Below are 25,011 nucleotides of genomic sequence, written 5' to 3' on the forward strand. Positions count from 1 at the left end.
AGATTTTTATACCAGAACTTGAATTTAGCTTTAAGCTTCTTTGCTTTGATAATCTTTTTAAAGGTAAATGCCAGTTATGGTAACGATATCAAAATGAGTTGGCACAAAATCCAATGAAATGACCACCAATGTGTCTGTTTGTATGAATAAAAAATATGTTCCAAAGGATTCTGGAAGAAATTATGTAATTGCTGAGAAATAAGCACAGGATTCGGGTCAAGCGTCGGGCCGATATTCAAAGCAATAATAATACACTGTCCCACATGCGCTTATCTGTGTTGGTGGTCTTCAGTGTGAACATTTTTCAGCATAGATTTCAAGATTTCACAACGTTCAATTTATGTAACTGTACCAGATCTAGATCCTTGATGATATATTGACAATTAAGCCTGGTTTTACAGGCTTTCTCATAAAATCAGTATTTACTGAAACTACTCTTTAAATATTTTTCTCTCTGATAGGACGAAGCATTACAAGCCTTTGTTGAGCCTGAGACATTGGACGAGAGCAACCAGTATTTCTGCGAAAAGTGCAACATGAAATGCGACGCTCACAAGGGACTCAAGTTTCAACGCTTTCCTTACCTCCTCACCCTACAACTCAAACGATTCGACTTTGATTATAGCACCATGCATCGCATCAAACTCAATGACAAGTGAGTTCGTATATGAACTTTGCTTCTATAAAGTACAATCAAACCTGTATCTATTAAGGCAGACATGCCAACCGTTCCCTTTAAGAGTATTTGTTGCTCTTTTTTGCTATGAATACACCAATACTTTTTTTGTATGATTTGTTACTTTTTTCTAAATTTCCATGTAGTATATATTATACACAGCACGTCTGTCTGTTACGGCCACCCAAGCTAGGGACATTGACTAGTCGTTAAAAGTTTTTTTTTCCATTTATGAAAACTTGCAATCTGTTAAAAACTTGATATGAAATGGAAATTCTGTTTCATCATAGAAAACACAGCAAATACATGAATTTCATTTCGTAAAGGTAAATTTAAATGAAAATTGAAGAATCAAAACGATTTTCTGCTTCGATTTAGTGGTAAATGGAAAATCGAAGCCCCCTTCCAATGCTAACAGAAAAAGCTACGACTGGAGACAGGTGACCTTTATAAGCAGGTTCTATAGCACATATTCTTTCTCTTGAAACAAGTCAATGTTCCTTCAAATAGAATGTGGATAATCATGGAATATCCCATAAAATATTTGTTTTTCTTTTATAATGATAACATTTGTGTGAGTGCGTCGTGGTCTAGAGGTTCTGACTCTCGCCTTTCAAACAGAGGGTCTTGGGTTCGAATCCTAGCCATGGCGTGGCTTCCTTCAGCAAGAACTTTATCCATTCTGTGCTGCACTCGACCCAGGCGAGGTAAATGGGTACCAGCGGGAAGTACATGTAATTCCTAAAAAAATTCCTCACCAGAATCCGTAGACTAGCTTAGCAAGGTGGATACATGCGTTGTACAAATCATATATTATCATTATTACAGTATACTTAAATACAAATCAACTGCATTGAAATCGGTGAATGGCTTTCTGAGTTTTATTGTCTTTCATGTTATACTGAAATTCATAAGCAGTGGATTGATGGTAATTGGTCTTTTTTACTTTGCTTTTAATACAGAATGACGTTTCCCGAGATCCTTGACTTGAATGCATTCGTGGAAAACGAGGCCGACTCACAGGGGGAACCCCCTACACAGACGACGACGGTTCAAGCATACGTAAGTTTAGATAACTTCAAGATACAATTTCCAAATAGCGAATAGGCATGAGTGCGATGGTGCAAGATTTCGCATGAGGTAAAAGAAAGATGCTCTATTCAACGAAGCGTTAGCCAAGTTGAATAGAGCGTCTCTTTCTTTCACCGAATGCGAAATCTCGCACCATTGCACGAATAAGAATATTCGCTATTTGTGTTGTACAACTCCTCGGAATTTAGCGAAAATATGAAAAACATACAGAGTTTTTCCCTCAAGTAATCTATGAAAAGGGAGCAAAAATATTGAAAGCTAAAAGCAAAATCCCACAAGCGCACATGACCTTTGATTCGCTATTTGTGTTGTACAACTCCTCGGAATTTAGCGAAAATATGAAAAACATACAGAGTTTTTCCCTCCAGTAATCTATGAAAAGGGAGCAAAAATATTGAAAGCTAAAAGCTAAATCCCACAAGCGCACATGACCTTGGATAGCATTGCGCATTTTGCCAGCAGGCTAGGCATGTACGCGTATTGCACCTTCATTTTTACTGAGCGCAATGAATTAAATTGTATTGTGACGTCACCTCCTAAAGGCGTGCAACGTTACGAATGTTTGACATTCAGCCTCCCATTTGCTCGAGTACAACAAGCTAAGTAGGCATTGTACAATACGTTCTTCTTCAGGGCCGTCCTGTATCCTTCAGACTTGAAGATTAGTACAGGCAGTTTGCGTGTCTGGTGCTTGTGCTCGATGGCGAAGTTGAACAAAAAGTAATATCTCCTGTGCAAGTAAAGTGGTAGGTATTTTAGGCTGCCCTCATCACCATCAGTCTCTGCCGGAAGGTCTCGATTGATGGGGCATTCTTCAATAAAGTGTGTACATATGACCCCTGGGCCCCGTTTTACGAAGTTACGATCAATCAAATCAATCACAACAACTATGGACGGCCAGCAACATCAACATCTAAAAATGCAAATTTGTTCAAAATATTTTCTAGATATGATGTACATTTATCGTTCTCTTGAAGATTCAGAGTGGTTCTCTTTGTTTTAAGGAGATTGTGCGAAAACCTTGTAGAAAAAATTATGACACTGATGGATTTCCATAGAGATATGATCGATTTGATCAATCGTAACTCTTTGTAAGACGGGACCCAGATGTCCGTAGCAAATTTGCCTGATCAGCAAAATGAATGACTTGTCATTTGATAGATATCAGCCAATTCAGTGGATTCACAATATGGTATGCCATCTATCGGTTCCAGCGAACAGGCTAATTTCTAACCTGGGTCAACATCGCGCAGGCAGTGCACAGTGCTAGTGTATTGCTATGTGACTGTGATACTCCAAAAATGAAAACCTGGCAAAAGCGGAGGAAGAATCCACTGTAAACGGTCTTAATTTTGCAAATAAATATGCGGCAAATTTCTCTCCCACGTGGACCCTGGTAAACAGCATAATTTTGTGCGAGCAGTCCGATCCGCATCGTTCAGTGCAGCATGTTGCAAGCATGCACTAGAGCATGCGCGCAACAGATGTCAACTTTTGTCACGAGGCATTGTGAATTTCGGCCTGTCCGCTACAAACGATAAGTGGTGTACCAAATTGTGAATCCACCGAATTGTTTGATTTGAATCCATATCACCAATATTTTTGGATGCTGGTTTTTGTTTGCATTTGAAAATAATTGATCGTTTTCCTGTTCTTACTCTACAGGTGGAAGGGGAGACGCAGTCCGACAGCGGAGCGGAGAACGAGGACGGGAGCCCCAGCAGTCAGAGTCAAGAGAATTCCCTAGAGGACGCCCTCGACGAGGGGATCGTCATGGAACAGACGTCCACCGCAATGACCAATCACAGGAACGAACAAGAGAGACAGACGAGGGGGCCCTTCATGTACGAGCTCTTCTCCATCATGGTGCATTCTGGGACGGCATCTGGTGGACATTATTACGCCTATATCAAGTGAGAATGGTTATTTCTATTGGCAGCTGGAAAAGCTATTCCCAGATTTATATCTTTAAAATTGACCATGAAAGTTCATTTTGACTAAATCAAGAAAGCGAAAATGATTTTTGTAGATGTCCTATGAGGAGTTTGTCAGTTTTCACCAATTTTAGGTACTCAGATCTTAACCCTATCTAGGCCGGGTTATTTTGGGAGTTCCTATGGCCGGGGGGGGGGCCTCCCAGGCCCCCCCTAAGATCTCGGCCGTCGACCGCGCGATCACGCCGAAAATTGGCACGCGGGTTGCCTGGGGCATAATCTACAAGATTGTATAGTAATTTATTTCATGCGAATCGCTATTAAGTGATTATGCTAATTTATGCGTAATTAGTATGCGAAATCATACTTTTCCCTCTAACTCCCTAAATAAAGCTCTAAATGTACTAATTTTTGGTATAGACACTCTTTGTGGTGTCCTTAGCAAGTGTACATGAAAAAAATTGTGATATCAAATCATTTTCTTATGTATTATATTGTTTTTGCAATTTCTTATGTATTTCCTTGTTTTTTGACCTTTTGTTTTTCATTGTTTTTTCAATGAAATTTGTTGGGGACTCTTCTGTGATCATAAAAAGCATAAAATGAATATATTTAGACTAGAAAAACTAAAAATAATCATACATTTATGAATTTTGGTTGAAAACACAATTTGCATTGACTTTGTACACGAAATCACGTTTTTGAGCAATTTTCGGTCTGACATGCACTTACATAATGTTGCGTAATTTTGGAACCACGTACCCGGGTGACGCAAAATTGGTCTCAAAAGTTGCGCAAGACTTGAAAGTAAAAAGTCAGCGAGCGGCGCGATAAAAAAATTTCGCACAGCGAAAATATCGCGCGATTCGTTGAGGGGGGGGCCTCCGAGGCCCCCCCCCCCCCCGGCCTAGATAGGGTTAACAACTGTCCTTGTTTTTTATTGGCAGAGAAGCACACAGCTGTCTTGCCTTAACTATGGTAACTGTTAGATAATGACAACTTTCTTGAGACTGTCTCCTGGTTTCAAATTGTGATGAAGTCCTACCATTTTTTCAGACAAAAGAGGTCTATTTAGGGCAAGGTAACATAGCTTAACGATTGATTTTTGGCTGATTTAGAAATTGATTGCATTGATAAATATGACCAATTGTTAAAAAGTAAGAAAAAAATCCACATGCTCGATTGCTGAGCTGTTAGGGGGCCCAGATATTCTAAGAATATCTTTCCATATGCTCCAGTTTTAAAAAAATTTCAATCCTTTCATTGTATTGGAAATGAAGTTAAGAATTTAATTGAAAGAAAAGAGATAAGTGAACATGTCACACAATCTACATGGTATGTAACAACCCCTCTATCTTACCTTTCATCCGTGATATCCCTAGATCCTTTACTGATGGTCAGTGGTACTGTTTCAACGACCAGCACGTAACACGGATCACCTATGACGATATCCGCAAGACCTATGGCGGAGAGCCGACGCACTATCGGGGCTACTACTCTAGTTCTTACACCAGCTCAACCAACGCGTACATGTTAATGTACAGGCAGATTGACCCCCTTCGCAATGCAAGTAAGTGATGGTATACAGATCAAACACATCTGTGAAGGCATTAGTAATTTCTAATACATGTACGTCGGTCACATTTGCTCCACGGCAGCCATACGGCGAGTTGAAAACAGCCGTACGGCGAGTTTTAAAACAGCAGTTCTATTCATTTTTATTCAAACCACCTTTATGTAGCTGGTACAAAAAAAATGTTAAAACAGCCGTTTTCAACTCGCCACACGGCCGTCGTAGAGCAAATGCGACAGAGGTGTAACGTTTATTTCCAATTGGTCTAATGCCAATTCGTCCACTATCATTTGGTCTACCATCAGGTCGTTCATTATCCACATGGTCTAACTGCCATTTTGTCTAATAACCAGTTGGTCCAATACCCATTTTGTCCATATACCATTTGGTCTAATTGGACTTAGTGTAAATTGGGCAAAATGAATGGAAATATAATGGATATTAGACCAACCTTAAGTGAGACAAAATGGTAATAGACGAACTGGTGATTAGGCGAAATGATGATTGGACCAACTGTTCATTAGACGAAATGTTGATGGATGGAATGGCATTAGACTAAATGGTGAGTGGACGTTGATTGCAACCCAATCTGCGAAAATGTTGATGGAATGCCCCCTTTCTTTGGTTCTTAGAGATTGAATGAAACGGGAATGCTGACTATATTTATGTATCCTTACCATCACCATATTATTGTTCTTCTCTATAAAGGTTTCATGAATGCGGATAACTTCCCGAGTCACATATCACATCTCTCCACGGGACTCTACCAGGAAGAGGAAGAGGAGAAGAGACAGAGAGAGATAGAGAGAAACACGTGCAAGGTCAGTTATCCCTCATGCAAGTTGTGACATTTTTGGATGCCTTGTTGGATGGTGTGTGTGTGTAAAACGGGATCCCTTGACATTGCTCCCTAGAGAGTAGAGAAGTGTGTTATGCTAGAAAGGAATCTGCAAAACTCAACTTCCAAAGATTGCTTTTACAGATCAAACTGTGACACATGATGAATTTTCAGATCTATAGGTACAAAAAAAGTGAAATTTAAGTCACCTCTTTTACACTTTGTAACTGTTCTTTACAGGGACATGTTTATGTACAAAAGACACGTCAGCATGGGGGTCTTGAGGAGCTTATTTTTGCTCATGTTTTGCACTATTTTTGCTTCTTTGAAATATTGTGGAAGTGTTTGATACATCTTCCGTCGCGTCAACAAGTCGGGACCCCTGCAATTCGCGAAAAATTATGTACACAAAAATAACAGCTTATACAGTATTTGTTTTTACGAGTTCCTCCCTTGTTAGTAGGTTAAAACTCTCTAGGGTATTATGAAAGATGATGTTAAAAAATCTTGTAAATTTGACTGGCATTTTCTTCTCGTTGTTGACGATATCCACAGATCAAGCTATTTGGAGTTCATCCGGTGACGGGAAAAAGCATTGAGACAAGACTAGAGGTGCATAAGGATAGGACTTTAACGGAGGCTACACAAATTGGCCATGAGGTAAGTTTGTTAGAGTGATCCGATTGTAAGGTTTTGAAAAGTATTAGATTGAAGTTAAAAAAAATATTGCAATCAATTCTGTAAATAGCCTGAATTGTGTGCTTGTTAATTTTGTGATGTTGATGGATTAGAGAGATGTTCTCTTGTATCTTCAGTTACGTAGTTATGATGGTATTATACATTAATAAGCAGTGCAGAATCAACAACTATGATAAGTTTTGTGAGTCGCAAGATCTTTTAAAGCTTCAGAACCTTGACCAAAGCTTTAGACAGGCTTTAAAGAAATTTACTGTTATTTCGCTTGTTGAGCAGTGCTGTATGGTCAAGTTTGCTGAGTTTTACTAGTTGCTAGACAAAAGCTTTAGACAGGTTGTTGAGAATTTTTTATTTATTTCTTATTTCTTCAGTTACTTGGATATGATGGTGTGATACCGGTTGAGCAGTGCCGTATGGTCAAGTATGATGAGTTTCACGAGTCGCTGGAGAGATCATACGAGGGGGAAGAGGACACGCCCATGGGTCAACTCCTCGGAGGGGTCAAGGGGTCGTACATGTTTGACCTTCTGATGGAGACAAGGACAGCAGAGCACCAATTCCAGAGCTATAAACCAGGAGGTAAGGTGGTTTATTTCATATTTTCTTTTTTGGGGTTCCCACTTCTAACATTAATTTTCTTATCTCCCTTGAGTAGTATTTATGTACGTGAATGACTTTATTACCATCATACAATGCAGGCCCGTTTCATAAAGGACTTACAACTGTTGTAACTTTGCCATTATGGCTACTACTGTGGTAACCTTGATTCTGATTAGCTACTGAGCCCTGTTACCATGGTAGTTGCCATTATGGCAAAGTTACAACAGTTGTAAGTCCTTTATGAAACGGGCCCTTGATTTATCATGTCTATATCTCAGAATTTGCTACCTAATATTTTTTTAAGGATCAACATTTACAAGACATAATCCTTTTTTTGCTGACCCCAATTCCCATACAATGTTCTCAGGTGATTTTGTAAATCAGATTTTTATTATTGATCATGTATACCCAACAGGGATGCAGTCAAGGCCGGCCTTGTGGCCACATTTTGCCGGCCTTCGCATTGGGCCGCGTCACATGTACAAAAATCTATGGGACAAGGTTTTCTTCAGCAGTATCATGACTCAGAAGTACTGACCTCGACTACATCACTGATACCCAATACAATGATTGCATTTATATGCACTTTAGGGAGAACGAAATGAAAACTAAACTTAGATTTTTATACTTCTGTTATCTTATTGATTACCTTCTGTAGGTGTGACAATCAAATTATTTGTTGTTGACCTGAGGCAAGATGAAATCCGCAATCCCATCACGACGAGAGCCTACCATCAAACGACAATCGCAGATCTTAAGCAACAGATTGAAGGGGTAAGTCAATGGGGAGCATTTCATCAATAGTGTCATCTGACAAGCTATCAGGGGACAGTTTCATCACCATTTTTGTCTGACAAGTTGCCAGATTTGACATCTTTCCTTGATTCTGATTGGCTGAAAAGCACTGTTACTATGGTAACTGTCGGATAAACTGGGACTTGTCGGATAAAACGTCCGACAAGTTCTTTCATGAAAAGCTCCCGTGGTCTGACAACTTTCCTTGATTTTGATTGGCTGAAAATCACTGTTCCTATGGCAACTATCAGATGAAACTTAGATAAAAAAATATATTTTTGTGAACTGCTTCCCTGACTGAAATTTATTGCTGAAAGACATACAAGTGTATCTTTGATAAAGTTTGAGGTACACCTGACTTTGTAAGATTTGTCTTTCTGGTTTCATATTCACTTGTTCTATATGCAGTTGCGTCTACTTATCGGCTGTTTTAACACCAATGGGGTTAACCCATTTGGTCTATTATCAATTTTTTTCCAAGGGATGCTCACTTGGTCACCAACAGTTGGTCTACTTCTTAGCTGGTCTAATACCAATGGGCTAAACCTACTTGGTCTATTATCAATTTTGTCAAAAGGATACTCACTTGGACTACAAGCAGTTGGTCTACTTCTTAGCTGGTCTAATACCAATGGGCTAAACCTACTTGGTCTATTATCAGTTTGATCGAAGGTGTACTCACTTGGTGTACCGACAGTTGGTCTAATTCTTAGCTGGTCTAATACCAATGGGCTAAACCTACTTGGTCTATTATCCATTTTGTCAAAAGGATACTCACTTGGTCTACCAACAGTTGGTCTACTTTTTAGCTGGTCTAATACCAATGGGCTAAACCTACTTGGTCTATTATCAGTTTGATCGACGGTGTACTCACTTGGTGAACCAACAGTTGGTCTACTTCTTAGCTGGTCTAATACCAATGGGCTAAACCTACTTGGTCTATTATCAATTTTGTCAAAAGGATACTCACTTGGACTACAAGCAGTTGGTCTACTTCTTAGCTGGTCTAATACCAATGGGCTAAACCTACTTGGTCTATTATCAATTTTGTCAAAAGGATACTCACTTGGACTACAAGCAGTTGGTCTAGTTTTCATACAGTCTAATACCACATGGTCTAAACCCATGTGGTATATTATCAAATTGGTCTAAGGTGTACTCTTTTGGCCTATCAGCAGTCGGTTGACATCTCAGATAATCTATCACCTTATGGCCTAAACCTATTTGGTCTAGTATTAATGTGGACTAATTGCCATTTGGTCTACACTACCTTTAGTGTTATACCCACTTGGTCTAATTGTCATTTGGTCTACTGCCCAGGCTAATTTTCACTTCTTAATTTTTTTACTATGTCAAATAAAAATTGACTTATAAGCAGTTTCTGTCATCACTTAGGCTCAATTGTTTTCTAAGACCAATTACTTGACCTTTTTTTCTGCCTGAGGGTTGTATTTTCCAGCTTCTACATGTATTTGTTCAAAATTCATATTTGTATTTTGGAATGAGAAGCAAAAAAAGTTTGCTTCTCATTAATTTATCAATTAGTTTAGGGGCTAATTAGCCCTGAGCAACCATGTATTATTTGCTGATCTATTCTCTCCACAGTTAACAGGTCTACCATCCAGTAAGATGCGCCTCGTACTAGAGAAATACTACAACGAGCTCCGTCTTCTCACCGTCCCTAGCAAGAATCTGAAATCAGAGGGATTCAGTAAATGCAATAAGGTAATATCACCAATTTTTTTGTGTGTATTTGTATGTTCTTCCAGGGCATTAAAAACATACATAACCATAGTAGGGGTGCAAATTATAGTTGCATTCAATGTTTTGATTCAGGCATTGGTGTAAATCCGGGGGGGGGGGGATATATCCCCCCACTTTTTGGAGAGTGGGGGGATGGCATGTACAAATATCCCTCCCCCCCACTTTTTAAGAAAGAAAATATATTTTAATTAATCCGTTAGTAAAATCTTTTAATATCTGTCATAAACCATCATATTTTAGAATTTCTATTTGAAAATATGATTGAAAACCCCAAAAGTGGTTATTTTTTGCTTGCTCGCTTTGCTCGCTAGAAAATGGTTATTTCTGGCTCACTCACTTCTCTCGCTCGCAAAATAAATATTAAAATGTGTGTAAGGGGGTCTGTGGTCGTCAGTGAGAGTGCTTATACCTAAGTGTGAGATCGACAGAAAAAAATCGTCAAAAAAGTCAATCATCGCCCCCACTCCTCAGAGTGGATTTATGCCGGTGGATTCAGGGATTCATTAAGCTAGAGCTTGTCTTTTTTGCACTTAAAGAGAAATACCAGTAGTTGCAATAAACACTGATTTCATGAGAAAGTCTGTAAAACCAGGCTTAATTGTCAGTATATCATCGAGGATCTAGATCTGGTACAGTTACATAAACTGAACTTTGTGAAATCGTGAAATCTACGCCAAAAAATATTCACACTGAAGATCACCAACACAGATAGGCACACGTGGGACAGTGTATTATTATTGCTGGAATAAAGACCCGACGGAAGTGACCAAATCCGCGCTTATTTTGCTTATTTCTCAGCAATTACACAATTTCTTCCAGAATCCTTTGGCACATATTTTTTATTCATACAAACAGACACTTGGGTGGTCATTATATTAGATTCTGTAAAAAGTCATTTTGAGATCGTTACCAATACTGGAATTTATCTTTAATATTAAACACAATGGAATTTCTATTTAATGCCGCACTTAGGATTCTTATGTCAATAGGATCAACTTTCTCCACAAATACTTATTCTTTTAAAGAATTCAGTTGGATAAGGAGTGCGAGTTATCATACTCACAATTATCTTTGAAAGGGCTTTTGCATGAAAGCTTAACTGGAATAGAGGTGGCCAAAAGTTTGCGGTGAATGCTGCGTAAGCTTACACTGACATCTAACGTGAGTTTCTAGTGACTTTAAGATTTTGGCAATAGAACATGTGTAGAATATCTTGGTATATGTACACTTATAGCTATAATTATACATTTATACTATCCCAGGTTTTTGTTGAGGCCAGTGGTCTGGAAGATGTGGATTCTGAATTTCCAAGTTCCCAGCTCTACACTCTACTTGATAGATATGCCAACACAATCCGTCTTCTTGTATCACTACCACCACCGCTAGGAGGTGAGAAAAGGAGGATGGTGGATATGATGGTAATGATGATGATGATGATGATGATGGTATTGATGATGGTGATGATGATGATGGTGATGATGATGTTTATGGTGATGAGGATGATGATGGTGATGTTGATGCTGATGATGATGATGATGATGATGATGATGATGATGATGATGATGATGTTGATGATGATGATAATTGTCATGATGAAATTGTTTTCATCATAGAATTGAGCTATATCCAGGTAACCAAATATTTTTTCTTGTTTGATTTAGAAGAGGAAGACAGTTCCAAAGATGAAGTGTCAGAGACGAGTTCATCAATAGACTCAGTGGCAGAGAAATTCTCTGACCTTCAAGTAGAGACCGGAGGCCTCTCTCCCAACAAAATCCCAACGCCGAGCCCAACGGGAAGTTCCTCAACGCTGAGCGACGATCACCCGCTGGAGAAGAACGGTGTGAATTTAGTGGGTAGTGAAACGGACAGTGGAGTTGTGTCACTGAATGAAGCTCGTCTTACAGATGAACAACCAGGAGAGGATGATAATGTATTAGGAGATGAACTCCGTGGGGAACCCGATGGCGGGTGTGACAGTCCAAAAGAAAAGCAAAGCATTGTGGACCCTTTGAATGCTCAAGAATTAACTGATGCGTTAAACGCAGCGAGGCCAGTTGCGAGCGATTTAACTTCTCCGCATCCGCCCAAGGATGCAAGTCACAGAGACAAAGGGGAAAGCGCCCCCAGAGTTCCCTCTTTATCTAGCCAGAGACAAATCGCCAAGAGCCACTTGACGTTGCCGGTGGCGTCGCAATCGCAGGCAGCGGCTTCCTGCACGGAATGCGGGAAGCTGCAGGTGCCCGACGCGGGCAGCCTTCGTCCCCGGGCCATGAGCCCGCTTCCGGGACCGCTCAACCCTCAGATCATGGACGCTATTCATAGGCGGAGGGACGCGGTGGATCAATCGTGTGAGAGGGGTGCAGACGGGATGGAGCCGGGCTTTATAGGTCCTAGTGGACCCCCTTTAGGGTATGCTGAACCGCCTAATGTAGACTCAGATCAGGAACTCAGTGAAGCGGTTAGAACGCAAAGGAAGAAGAAGAATTGGTACTTCAAGCCTTTAGAACTCTCAGATACGGAGGAAGGCAGAGGTAGGAGGAATTTTAGTTTTTACCCAACCCTTTAGTTCATGTGATAAATCCTGTGGTGGACTGCAAGGTTGAACTGTTAACAATCATTGGTTATGTTCAGCATGGATGATTCCATCATTCAGTAATTCAAGCATTATTACATTTTGCCATGTTTCCCATTGAATAAATTGTCAAAGTAACCTACAAGTAGCTGTATGTACATGTAGCACCCATCATGGCCCTGTTGCATAAAAGTTACTATTAAGGTAACTTTGCCATGCAGTGGTAACTACCATGGAATCCTTGATTTTGATTGGCTGTTGATCATCGTTACCATGGTGTTACCATTGGATGGCAAAGTTACCATAATAGTAACTTTTATGCAACAGGGCCCTGATGTGAGTCTCTTAACCTTGTGATATATTGTTTATCTTTCAGTGTTAGTGGTAAACCTTGACAGGCGGATGTCCTTAGGATTCTTCAAAACGTGCGTTGAAACACACGTAGGAACAACAGCACTCAATTTCAAGGTAGGTGTCAAGGAATTCAGGATGTAAGGCATTATAAGTCAAAGACAGTAGTTGCAGCAAACAATTATTTCATGAGAAAGTCTTATAAATCAAGGTTAACTGTCAGAATATCGTCATACATCTAGATCTGGTACATTATGCAAATAGCGAATAGGCATGAGTCCGATGGTGCGAGATTTCGCATGAGGTGAAAGAAATGCTCTATTCAACTCGGCTAACGCCTCGTTGAATAGAGCATCTTTCTTTCACCTCATGCGAAATCTCGCACCATTGCACGAATAAGAATATTCGCTATTTGTGTTGTACAATGCCTCGGAATCTAGCGAAAATATGAAAAAAAGAGTTTTTCCCTGCAGTTATCTATAAAAAGCGAGCAAAAATATTGAAAGTGAAAAGCAAAATCCCACAAGCCGGGCCCACAAGCGCACATGATCTTGGACAGCATTGCGCATTTAGCCAGCGGTCTGTACGCGCATTGTCCCCTTATTTAATCAATGAAATCGCATTGTGACGTCACCTCCTAAAGCCGTGCAATGGTACATTTAGGACGGTACATTTTGGATGGTACGTCTTGTGTGCAACGGTGCGAATGTGTGACATTCAGCCTCCCATTTGCTTGCGTACAACAAGCTAAGTAGGCATTGTACAATAATGTCTATTTATGTTTGTAAAATCATAAGATCTTAGCTCAAAATAGATAATTCCGATGATCACTAACACACAAAAGCATGTGGCAAAGTGTATTAATATTGCTTCTAAAAATACCCAACATTTGATGGAATTCTATGATTATTTTGCTCATTTCTCAGCAATTATGCATTTTCTTCAAACTCACAAGAATGTGAAAAGTTGTGGTCATCTTCCCTAGGACGAACATCCTACCTATGTAGTTGCTGGGCTATATGAATTCATTGTATTATTTCAATTATTATATGATTGGTTACAGGTCTACAGAGTGTATGCCAACAATCAAGAGTTTGAGAGTATCCGATTGAACGAGACATTGCAATCGTACAGCGATGATAGTAGGATAGTCATCAAACTAGGTAGAGCTCTGCGGAAGGGAGAGTATCGCGTCAATATCCATCAATTACAAGTTAACTCAAATGAGGTAAGTTTAGATTTGATAAGTTTTTGTAAAAGTACATATTTTCTTGTGGGATAGTTGTCAAATTACGTGTTTGCTTAACCCTAAATAGACTGGGCTATTTCAATGCCTAAGAAGACTGGGGAGGGCTGATTTAGCCCCCCCCCCCTTATGATCTCTGCGAAAAATCTCATTGCTCATTAATTATGCTAATTTATGCGTAAAATCATAAGTTTGCTCTAATTAATAAAATAATGCTCCTTAAATGCTAATTTTTGTTTCACATACTCTAGATAGGCATCTGATCAAATTTATTTAAAAAAAATTTCAACATCACATTTATTTTCTTATGTATTGTTTTCTAAATTTCTTATGTATTTCTTTGTTTTTCGACTTTTTGGTTTTTTTATTGTATTTTCAATGGAAATTGTCAGGAACTTTATTTTGACCATAAAAAATTTATCGCGAAAAATGTAGAGGGGGGCTGAATCAGCCCCCCCCCCCCCAGTCTTTTTAGGGTTAACACTGAGGAATGGATAGTATTGTGTCAGTATTCAAAGTTAACTCAAATGAGGCAAGTTTAGATTTGATCAGTTATTGTAACAGTACATATTTTCTTGTGGGATAGTTGTCAAATTATGTGTTGGCTGAACACTGAGGAAGGGATAGTATCTCAATATTCATCAATTACAAGTTTATTCAAATGAGGTGAGTGTTTTATTTGATCAGTTTTGTAACAGTTCATATTGTCTTGTGGGATAGTTGTCAAATTATGTGTTGGCTGAGCACGGAGGAAGGGATGGTATCGCATCAATGATCAGTTAACTCATAATTATTTGATCTGTTATTGTGACAGTACATATGTGACCAAAGCAAAAAAAAGGTTCCAAGAAAGTTTCTCTGTAAAACGCTAAGATGGATTGGTCTTCAAAGAGCATGGCTTATCTGAAAGAGTAATTTGTTTTAATACTGTCATAATTTGAAGTTGTGAAGTTGAATAAAAGACAAGATTCAAGAGTTCATTTGACGCCATGCATCATATGTGGAGTGCTTGGAAAACTTACTGAGATTTCCCAGCAAGCACATTTCATGCTTTAGTGAACCCCAAACAGAGATGCCAGTCTTCAGGCTCTTGCCTGATTTCAGGCTCTGACAACTTATCATTTCAGGCTTTATATTGTACAGTACATATGATCTTTTAACATGTTCTGGCTTCTTGTCAGGCCCAATGAGTAAAACCGACTGGCATCCCTGCCCAAACTTCAAACTTTGTTTTCTCCATATTTTTTTTCTGAAGCTCTTAATAAATTTCTTCTGCATTCAATCAAGTACTTGAGATGGTTATTGTTGATCAATTCGGGCGAGTAATATCATTTTAAAGCTTTGGATGCACTTTTCAATCCCAATATAAAGATCTCAAAATTCATAATTTTTTTTTTTTTTTTGGGGGGGGGGAGTCTTCAAACTCAGCTAGAGTCTAAAAACAGATGAGTATCAGATCAGTATTGAATTGGTAACTACTGGTAGATAAATGGCATAATATACATGTTACAGGGTTCCCAGCCCATCAGGGAAGATTATTTTACTTTTTTATCCCAGACAGGGAAAAATACCCGGGAATTCGATTAAAAATGCCTCAAATCAGGGGAAAATGCCTAAAATGAGGGAAAAATCAGGGAAATTTGATCAGCCCAAAAGTTGAAAGCATGGTAGCCAGTCAGACTACCATGTTTTGTTGCATATCGAAACAAAATCCATTAAATGACTGGTTATGATAGTACTAATTAGTTTTACACTATTTTTATATGGAAAATATGCGTAATTCACTGCAACAACTTACATGTAGAAAACATGCAAAACTGGGAATGGGTTTTAATAGTTATCAGGGAATTTTAAACTTCATCAGGGAGAAATCTGGGAATTTTGTTTTCGTGACATTACGTCAAACTTCCCTTTGAAACAATACCGCAGTTCGGATTGCGAACTGCGGTGTTGTACCCCATTTTCCATTTGGATCTCCTAAAAATAATTTCCAAGCCCTTATTAACCGCGCTTGGCCAAGTAATCCAGGGGTAATCCCCGCTGTCTCAATTTCACCCCCACAGGCCAGTATATGAGCGTTGAGCAAAGGACGAAAAGATAAACAACAGCTGCGCTATTACGTAAGACTTCTCTGCCTGTAGTAGGACCTTCGGAATGAAATTATTGTATTCCATATTTAATCACGTTTTCAAAGGCATATTGTATTCAGTAACCCAATGTTAGTCCATTTTCAATTTTGAACGAAGAAAATCGACCTCGGAATAAGGAAAGTAAGCGAATAAAAATGACGGCATGCTTACAGGGACCGCACTCAGCGCTGCGCATGCATCCCATCGTGTGTGGCCCCCTGCTGTGACTGTATATGCCGGGCTGTTGTTTTATCTTCGGACCAACGTCAAGAAACAGGTGTTTTAATGATACTTAAATTGCTTTCTTGAGGCAGTTACGGCTGGAGAAGAGAATTGATGAGAAGGGGAACTGGGGTATAGTGTTCTCAAATGTTTTTTTTTTTGTCATGAAAAGCTGGGAACCCTGATATAGATACTATATACTATATTATTATTGGTATCCACTTTGTTTTGTCTTTTCCACAGCCCATCAGGTATCTCTTTGACTGGGTGTTTGCTAAAGGTATGACTGTCTTACAGTCAAAGAAAGAACTCCTTCCAGAACTCAAGAAGAAATGTGGAATAGATGTCCCTCTAGACAGGTCAGTCAACATCAAATATTTATCTAAATAAAAGTGTGGAAGAGACATACCTCTAGACGGGTCAGTTGATATCAAATAATATTTACCTAAAGAAAATGTGTGGAAGAGATGTACCTCTAGACAGGTCAGTCAATATCAAATAATATTTACCTAAATAACACGTGTGGAAGAGATGTACCTCTAGACGGGTCAGTTGATATCAAATAATATTTACCTAAATAAAAAAGTGTGGAAGAAATGTACCTCTAGACAGGTCAGTCAATATCAAATAATATTTACCTAAATAACACGTGTGGAAGAGATGTACCTCTAGACGGGTCAGTTGATATCAAATAATATTTACCTAAAGAAAAAGTGTGGAAGAGATGTACCTCTAGACAGGTCAGTCAATATCAAATAATATTTACCTAAATAACACGTGTGGAAGAGATGTACCTCTAGATAGGTCAGTTGATATCAAATAATATTTACCAAAAGAAAAAAGTGTGGAAGAGATGTACCTCTAGGCGGGTCAGTCAATATCAAATAATATAAAATGGTTATATGGATCCTAATCAAATTATTGGCTGAAATCTATCACGTCACCTGTCATTTATTTCAACAGATCAGAAGTTTTGATAATGATTAGTACTTATGACTAGTTTTATTATACAGTCATGGTTTTGAGATGAGGATTGTTTGTGAAGTAACAAGGATCCATAACTTCTTTTGCTGCATTTTGGTCTGCTTATGAGCAATAAATAGTTCCTACTTTTGGGGGCAATGCTAAAAGAAATGACGAAATATTTTCTGAAATGTGACTCAAATTTTCTTTTTTGGGAATGTATGGACACTAATTTGACATATCCAGTAATGAACAACAATATTTCAACGACCACATGTTAAATTTTCATTTGTCGGGACTGATCAGAAAAGTGTCAAAATCCGATTTCAATAATTAATTAAAAGATTACTTGATCCAATCTGGCTAAATTTCTTGGAGCAACATCACTAGGGTATTAACGTTTTATCAGGTGCTCAAATTCCAGTTTATTGATATAAAAGATGGAATAATAATATAAATGATTATTTAAAAAAATCACTCCTCGGATTTCCCCATGAAATTACTGGTGGCTTTGAACGACGTACTTCAAAGGCAACGTACGGCCATACTTTCTTTTGTGCTTCTGTAGAAGTGAACAACTGCTTGAATAAATTTGTTGCCTGTTGGAACTCCAGTCATAAACAGTTCTTGGCACAACTAAAAGGCCCTGTATAGAGATAGTAATATCGTGAAATAGCCTTAAACACGGACATACCAAAGCTTTTTGACATGCACACATCGGAGTAAAATCACATGAATGACCAGAACGAGGGAACGAACATTATAAACAATAGAACTGAAAGAGACAATGGATGCCAAACAACGAGCTGGGATTGGCTGTCAATGTACAATGTGAGCATTTTAGGCTTTTACGGCTGTTACTATGCCTAAATTTTTTACACAGTACTATTATATATTGTTTTGCTCTAGCGTTCTGGTCATTCATGCAATTTTACTCCCATGAGCATGTGTCGAAAAGTATGTCCGTGTTTAAGGCTATTTTATGACTTTGTGGTAGGAAACACTTATGTGTACATACATATATTTATTTATTAATATCTTACATGTTTTTCTTTACATGTTCAGGTTACGTTTACGGAAGAAGTCATGGAAGAACCCTGCCACCATATTCCTCAACGACCGAATCTACGAAGAAGATATCCCAATCTTCACCAACTGGGAAGTCTTTGTGGAGCTCCTAGATAGTAAGTATTCTTGATACCATACTCGACAGAGTAACCACATTTTGTGGTTTGCTTTAATAACTTTTTATGCAAGCCCTTCAGAGTATATGAAATATGTTGAAAGAAAGAGTTATAAAGAATATGCATATAGTATCTGTTTTATGTTGCATTAGTTTCATGTAGGATTTCCCTTTCAGTTAATATGAAGGATGCTGTATTAAAGGGGATATTCACCCTGACAAAATTTTATTGTAAAAATAGCAGAAAAAATGTTTTAAAATATTGCTGAAGTTTTGAAAAAAATCCATCAAAGAATGAAAAAGTTTTTATATATTTAATTATTTGACTTGTGACGTCATATGCGTGCAGCTTTCCTAATGTACATATCATATGAAAAAAAAATCAATGAAATGTAATTTTTTCAGAAAATCGAAAATGGCCTTTTACTGTACCTTCAGTATATCGATAGACAAATTATTTCAACAGGCTGTTCCCAAAAAAGTAAACAAAAATAAGTCATCACAAACCATAAAAGATTGTTTTTAATGCATTTTATCTTACATAACAAATGGGGCGGCTACTCATTAATGATGTCAATATCCAAATTCTAAGAACTTTCTTAATCTTAAATAGATTTTCCTCAAACCTTCACCAATATTTCTTATTATTTTTCTGCTATTTTTACAACAAACTTTTCTTCAGAGTGAACTTTCATTTTTATTGATACAGTAATCAACTGATCTTTCTTAGATAGCTTTAGGTTTATTATCTTCATAATTCAAAGTTTTCTTTCACTAAACATGAAGGTGGGACATTTTCACAATATTTTCAAGGAAGAGTATCAAGTGAATTCTGACATTTGTATCCAATTTCTTTTAGGACCAGAGCAAGTGCAGTCGTCATCTCAGCTGGCATTGTATGTCAGGCGATGGCGCCCTTCAGAGATGAAGCTAGATCCCTTTGAGGAAGTGATTCTTGACGATACCAATGTCACGGATCTGAAGGCAGCGGTAAGTTTGAATGAAATGATCTTCATACATGTATCTGCAGGAGGTAGTAAAACCAAAATTTAAAGGTCAAGTCCACCTCAGAAAAATGTTGATTTGAATCAATAGAGAAAAATCAGACAAGCACAATGCTGAAGATTTCATCAAAATCGGATGTAAAATAAGAAAGTTATGACATTTCAAAGTTTCGCTTATTTTTAACAAAATAGTTAAATGAACGAGCCAGTTACATCCAAATGAGAGAGTTGATGATGTCACTCACTCACTATTTCTTTTGTTTTTTATTGTTTGAATTATACAATATTTCAATTTTTACGAATTTGACGATTGGGACCTCCTTGCCTGAAGCAAAAAATGTTAAAATAATGGAATTCCACGTGTTCAGGGAGGAATGAAACTTCATTTCACATGACAATGACAAGAAAATAAAAATATTTCATATTTCAAACAATAAAAAACAAAAGAAATAGTGAGTGAATGACATCATCGACTCTCTCATTTGGATGTAGCTGGCTCGTTCATATAACTGTTTTTGTGAAATGAAGCAAAACTTTGAAATGTCATAACTTTCTTATTTTACATCCGATTTTGATGAAATTTTCAGTGTTATGCTTGTTGAATTTTTCTCTTTTTATTCAAAACAAGATTTTGTTGGGGTGGACTTCCCCTTTAAACAGTTAAGCATCCAGTTTGCAAATGGTAGTGGGATGATCCCTGCGAGATCTCAATCCCAAATATGATTACAAAACTTGGAACTTAGTCATATTTATGAAGAATTTCAGTCCCCCCCCTCCCTGAGGCCCATTGGTCCTTCAGATTTGACTAATTCTTTTTTAATTGAATCAGCAGTGATTAGAACGATTAGAGGCAAAGTCTAACATAAATCAAAGGAATAAAGATAACATTTATATATATATATGCTGCTGAATCGTTTTGACAGAGAAAATTCATGTACTTTTTCTTGTCTTACACACCAGGGGGGAGTGTTTCTCAAAGACTCAAGTATGACTTAGGTCGCACTTAAATGCCGATGTGTATACGATATGAAACAATCTTAATTAATAATACTTAGTAGTGTGTGTCCTCTATAGATGATCTGACCAATGCGGCCATTCCTTTTATAATCAATGCAACTGGACATTTAAGTGCGATTCTATAAAAGATATACTTAAATATTTGTGAAACACCCCCCTGATCATAATTTTCTTTCATATTACATGGCTATTTTTGACGGTTTATCTACTTTTCATATCACAATCTCTTCCTTCAGCTGGCAGACATTAGTGGAATCCCCGTGGAGAGCATCGAGTTTGCCAAGGGTCGGGGGACGTTCCCCTGCGAGATCTCCCTCCTAGAGATGAACACAGACCTGGAATGGGAGCCTAGGGTCACTGCGCTTAATACGTGGCCTCTCTACATCACAGATGATGGGACCGTCATTTACTACAGGTGACAATTCCTCATTTGATCATTTATATTCAAATACAGTGGTTGAAATTACAAAGACCTTGTTGTTCTGTCCCTTAGCGTACATAAATGAAGCTGATAAAAAGAGCAGTTTACAAAGTATTGAACAGTAAAGAAACAATAATAATGATAATGAACACAGCATTTATCATGCTCCATCAATGTAGTAAACTATTCCGAGGGAATAGGTGCAGAGGGATGGAGGTATTACGGGAAAAAAATACCCAGAACAGTCTCTGAACTTCATGTTAAAGACCCCATCTCCAAACTTGTATCAGTTACTGTTTGGTTATTTCTTTTAAAATAAAATCTCTGTCCCTCCCTTTCCCCATTCCCTGAAGTACCTGTTTTCTTGTGCATATTCAGTTATAAAGAACGATTTTAACTGTCCATAGGACTCTACTCGAGAGTATTATTTCTATCACTTTACTGAATGATATGTGGTATTAATGGATTTTGTTCTGACTTGATTTAGTTACTTGACAAGCTTGACTTTACTTCCAAGATTTCTTTTACTTTTATCAGAGACAATCGGGAGGAGCTGAAAGAGTTGCAAGAAGAAGAGAAAAGAGAGATACAGAAGAAAGAAAATGCAAGGTATGCAGGAATGTAGATTACTGTCATGTAGATTCATTATTATCATCATTATCATCATCCTCATCATCACCATATTACTATCATCGTCATCATCACCATCATCATCTTCACCACCATCATCATCAACATCGTCATCGTCATCGCCATAATCATCAACATCATCATCCTCATCATCACCACCTCCATCATCGTCATCACCATCATCACCAAAATTCACCACCATCATCACCACCATCATCATCACCATCATCACCACCACCATCATCACCATCAACATCATCATCACCACCATCATCATCACCATCATCATCACCATCATCATCACCATCATCATCATCACCACCATCATCATCATCGCCACCATCATCACCAATACCACCTCCATAACCACTACCACCACAAGAACACTGCCCACCACCACCACCAACATCATCATCAATCTTAGCTTTCAGTATCTGCAAATCATCTTTTGTTACTTTCTATCAGTATCCATTTCATTTACCTCACCAACTTATCATCAGGATCTCAGTTTCTTCAAAGCCTTTTTGTCTCGCCCACCAGAGGTGAAGGCGAGACTTAGGGATCCAAATGTCGTCCGTCGTCCGTCCGTCACAAATCTAATGACACATAACTCCACAACCGTAAGTCGCTTTTCAACCAAACTTGGATGGTAGATGGACTTGGGGGACCTGCATGTTATGCTGCAGTTGGAGGTCACATGGTAAGGTCAAAGGTCATTTTCAGGTCAACGTTAAAGTTTACATGCAAGACTCTCTTATGACACCTAACTCCGCAACCGTAGGTCGCTTTTCAACCAAACTTGGATGGTAGATGGACTTTGGGGACCTGCATGATATGCTGCAGTCGGAGGTCACATCGTAAGGTCAAAGGTCATTTTCAGGTCAACGTTAAAGTTTACATGCAAGACTCTCTTATGACACCTAACTCCGCAACTGTAAGTCGCTTTTCAACCAAACTTGGATGGTAGATGAACTTGGGGGACCTGCATGTTAGGCTGCAGTCGGAGGTCACATGGTCAGGTCAAAGGTCATTTTCAGGTCAACGTTAAAGTTTACATGCAAGACTCTCTTATGACACCTAACTCTGCAACCGTAAGTCACTTTTCAACCAAACTTGGATGGTGGATGGACTTGGGGGACCTGCATGTTATGCTGCAGTCTGAGGTCACATGATAAGGTCAAAGGTCATTTTCAGGTCAACCTTACCTAACTCCGCAACCGTAAGGTGCTTTTCAACCAAACTTGGATGGTAGATGGACTTGGGGGACCTGCATGTTATGCTGTAGTCGGAGGTCACACGATAAGGTCAAAGGTCATTTTCAGGTCAACCTTACCTAACTCCGCAACCGTAAGGTGCTTTTCAACCAAACTTGGATGGTAGATTGACTTGGGGGACCTGCATGTTATGCTGCAGTCGGAGGTCACATGATAAGGTCAAAGGTCATTTTCAAGTCAACATTAAAATTTACGTGCAAGGCTCTTAAGGCAAGTGTTATTCCATCCCAGTCATATTATAATGAAGTTTCTATACAATTCTGTTGCATGCCCTCGCGAATCACGATATTTCTGGTTATTTTCATACGTGGGCGAGACACAAAATCGCTTTTGCCTTGTTTGTCACTTTCAATGTTTCTTTTTTATATCTGGATCAGTTTGTCTCACGAACCCTCTATTCATCTTCTTTCATTGCATCCAGGTTATCGAAGACTGGTCAGAAGGTGACCTATTCGCCTCGGAAGGAGAGAGCGCTAAAGATCTACACCGATAGCCCTCCCCCATACAGTGCAATCAACTAATACTACAATCTTACACCATAGATAACACCATAGGTAACACCGTATTTAACACTGATTAGCAAAATCATGCCAGATGGGGATGAAACATGATCTTCTGCTATTAAACCTAAAGGAAGTTCCTGTTACTGTGACAATTGCTAGTATGATGTCTCTTAATTTTCCTCAAACCTTAAGTTCAAATTACTGCAAAAGAATAATGTACTTTGGCACCATGTTTAACACTAATTATTGAGCAAGATTATACCAGGGAGTGATGAAACCAGGTTTAGTCCTTAAATGTTATGCCACAGAAAGTCCCCTGAAACATTTAGTTCAAAACACTGTAAAAGAAGAATGCCCGATTACACCTTATTTAACACTGAAGCATTAGTAACATTGTACCAGGTAGTACTGACACCAGTATATGTTATGTTACAGAAAGTATATGTACATGTATCTGATCATTTTTAGTATGACATCTCTCAATATCTCCCAAAATGTTAAGTTCAAAACACTCCAAAAGAAGAGTGCATTGATTAATACACAATTTTTGCAGGATAAAAACCAGGGGTGGTATTCTGAAAACATTCTTATCTCTTTTCTTTGTAATCGATACAAGTAAGGTTCCTGCACTTATAGCGAAATTTGATTTGTATCATGTTGTACCAGACTTCAAATACCGACAATTGCTTGTTTTAGTCTGATGCATGTCTAGGCCTGTTTTCCTTTTCCTATAGCAAACTTGTCTCAATCAATCGAACATATGTACAGAGCTGCCAACTGATACTGATTCTCAGTATTTGGAACTGAAAAATTAGAAGAATGCTAATAGTTTCACGCAAAATACTGACTCCTAAACTTTTGGTTTAACCCTTTGTGTGCTGATGTTGCAATCTTGCACATTTGTACAATTAAATTCAACTGTCGTAATAATTAGTTTTCTCCCCTACCTTCAAATTAGATAAGCTAGTAAAAGGCAATAGTTCTTGGATAACATCTATATAATGTCAAGTATCAATGGTGCAATATGGAAATCTTGAATTAAAGAAAACAACATGGAAAGAATTGTCATAATTATCCCCCACAATTAGTTCAGTGTGCAAAGAGTTAAAGATGAATACCAGTTGTGGTAACGATCTCAAAATGAATTTAGATAGAATTCAGTAAAATTACCACCAAAGTGTTTGTATGTATAAATAAAAAAAAAAATGTGCCAAATGGCTCTGGAAGAAAATGTGTAATTGCTGAGAAATGAGCAAAATAAGCACAGAATTCCATCAAATGTCGGGTATTTTTCCAAGCAATTTCAATACACTGTCCCACATATGCCATTCTGTGTTAGTGATCATCAAAATTATCGGTTTTTAGCTAAGATTTCATGATTTCACAAAGATAAGTTTACATTAATGTACCAGATGTCGATCAATGATAATATGGTGACCACTAACCTTTATTTAAAAGACTTTGTCATGAAATAATTGTTTGCTGCAACCACTTTCTTTTACCTTGAATGTTTTAATACTGATTT

At 38.2% G+C, this 25,011-nt stretch overlaps 1 protein-coding gene across 1 annotated transcript in view; it reads left to right on the plus strand.

The window, feature by feature from the left end:
• The window catches only part of LOC121405743 (ubiquitin carboxyl-terminal hydrolase 47-like), a 44,264-nt gene extending 19,704 nt beyond the window's left edge, over positions 1-24,560 (plus strand). The window contains exons 9-27 of the mRNA XM_041596695.1: positions 462-655; positions 1,639-1,738; positions 3,434-3,681; positions 5,085-5,272; positions 5,984-6,096; positions 6,669-6,773; positions 7,181-7,388; positions 8,068-8,183; positions 9,810-9,929; positions 11,231-11,357; positions 11,630-12,502; positions 12,920-13,011; positions 13,958-14,122; positions 16,735-16,850; positions 18,520-18,638; positions 19,497-19,627; positions 20,895-21,073; positions 21,617-21,688; positions 23,405-24,560. Of these exons, the coding sequence (XP_041452629.1) occupies positions 462-655; positions 1,639-1,738; positions 3,434-3,681; positions 5,085-5,272; positions 5,984-6,096; positions 6,669-6,773; positions 7,181-7,388; positions 8,068-8,183; positions 9,810-9,929; positions 11,231-11,357; positions 11,630-12,502; positions 12,920-13,011; positions 13,958-14,122; positions 16,735-16,850; positions 18,520-18,638; positions 19,497-19,627; positions 20,895-21,073; positions 21,617-21,688; positions 23,405-23,504 (3,366 nt within the window). The 3' untranslated portion in view covers positions 23,505-24,560. The remainder of the gene's footprint in view (positions 1-461; positions 656-1,638; positions 1,739-3,433; positions 3,682-5,084; positions 5,273-5,983; positions 6,097-6,668; positions 6,774-7,180; positions 7,389-8,067; positions 8,184-9,809; positions 9,930-11,230; positions 11,358-11,629; positions 12,503-12,919; positions 13,012-13,957; positions 14,123-16,734; positions 16,851-18,519; positions 18,639-19,496; positions 19,628-20,894; positions 21,074-21,616; positions 21,689-23,404) is intronic.
• The last annotated feature ends 451 nt before the right edge of the window (positions 24,561-25,011 follow it).

Source organism: Lytechinus variegatus, chromosome 19 (genome assembly GCF_018143015.1).
Source record: "Lytechinus variegatus isolate NC3 chromosome 19, Lvar_3.0, whole genome shotgun sequence".
Lineage (NCBI taxonomy): Eukaryota > Metazoa > Echinodermata > Echinoidea > Temnopleuroida > Toxopneustidae > Lytechinus > Lytechinus variegatus.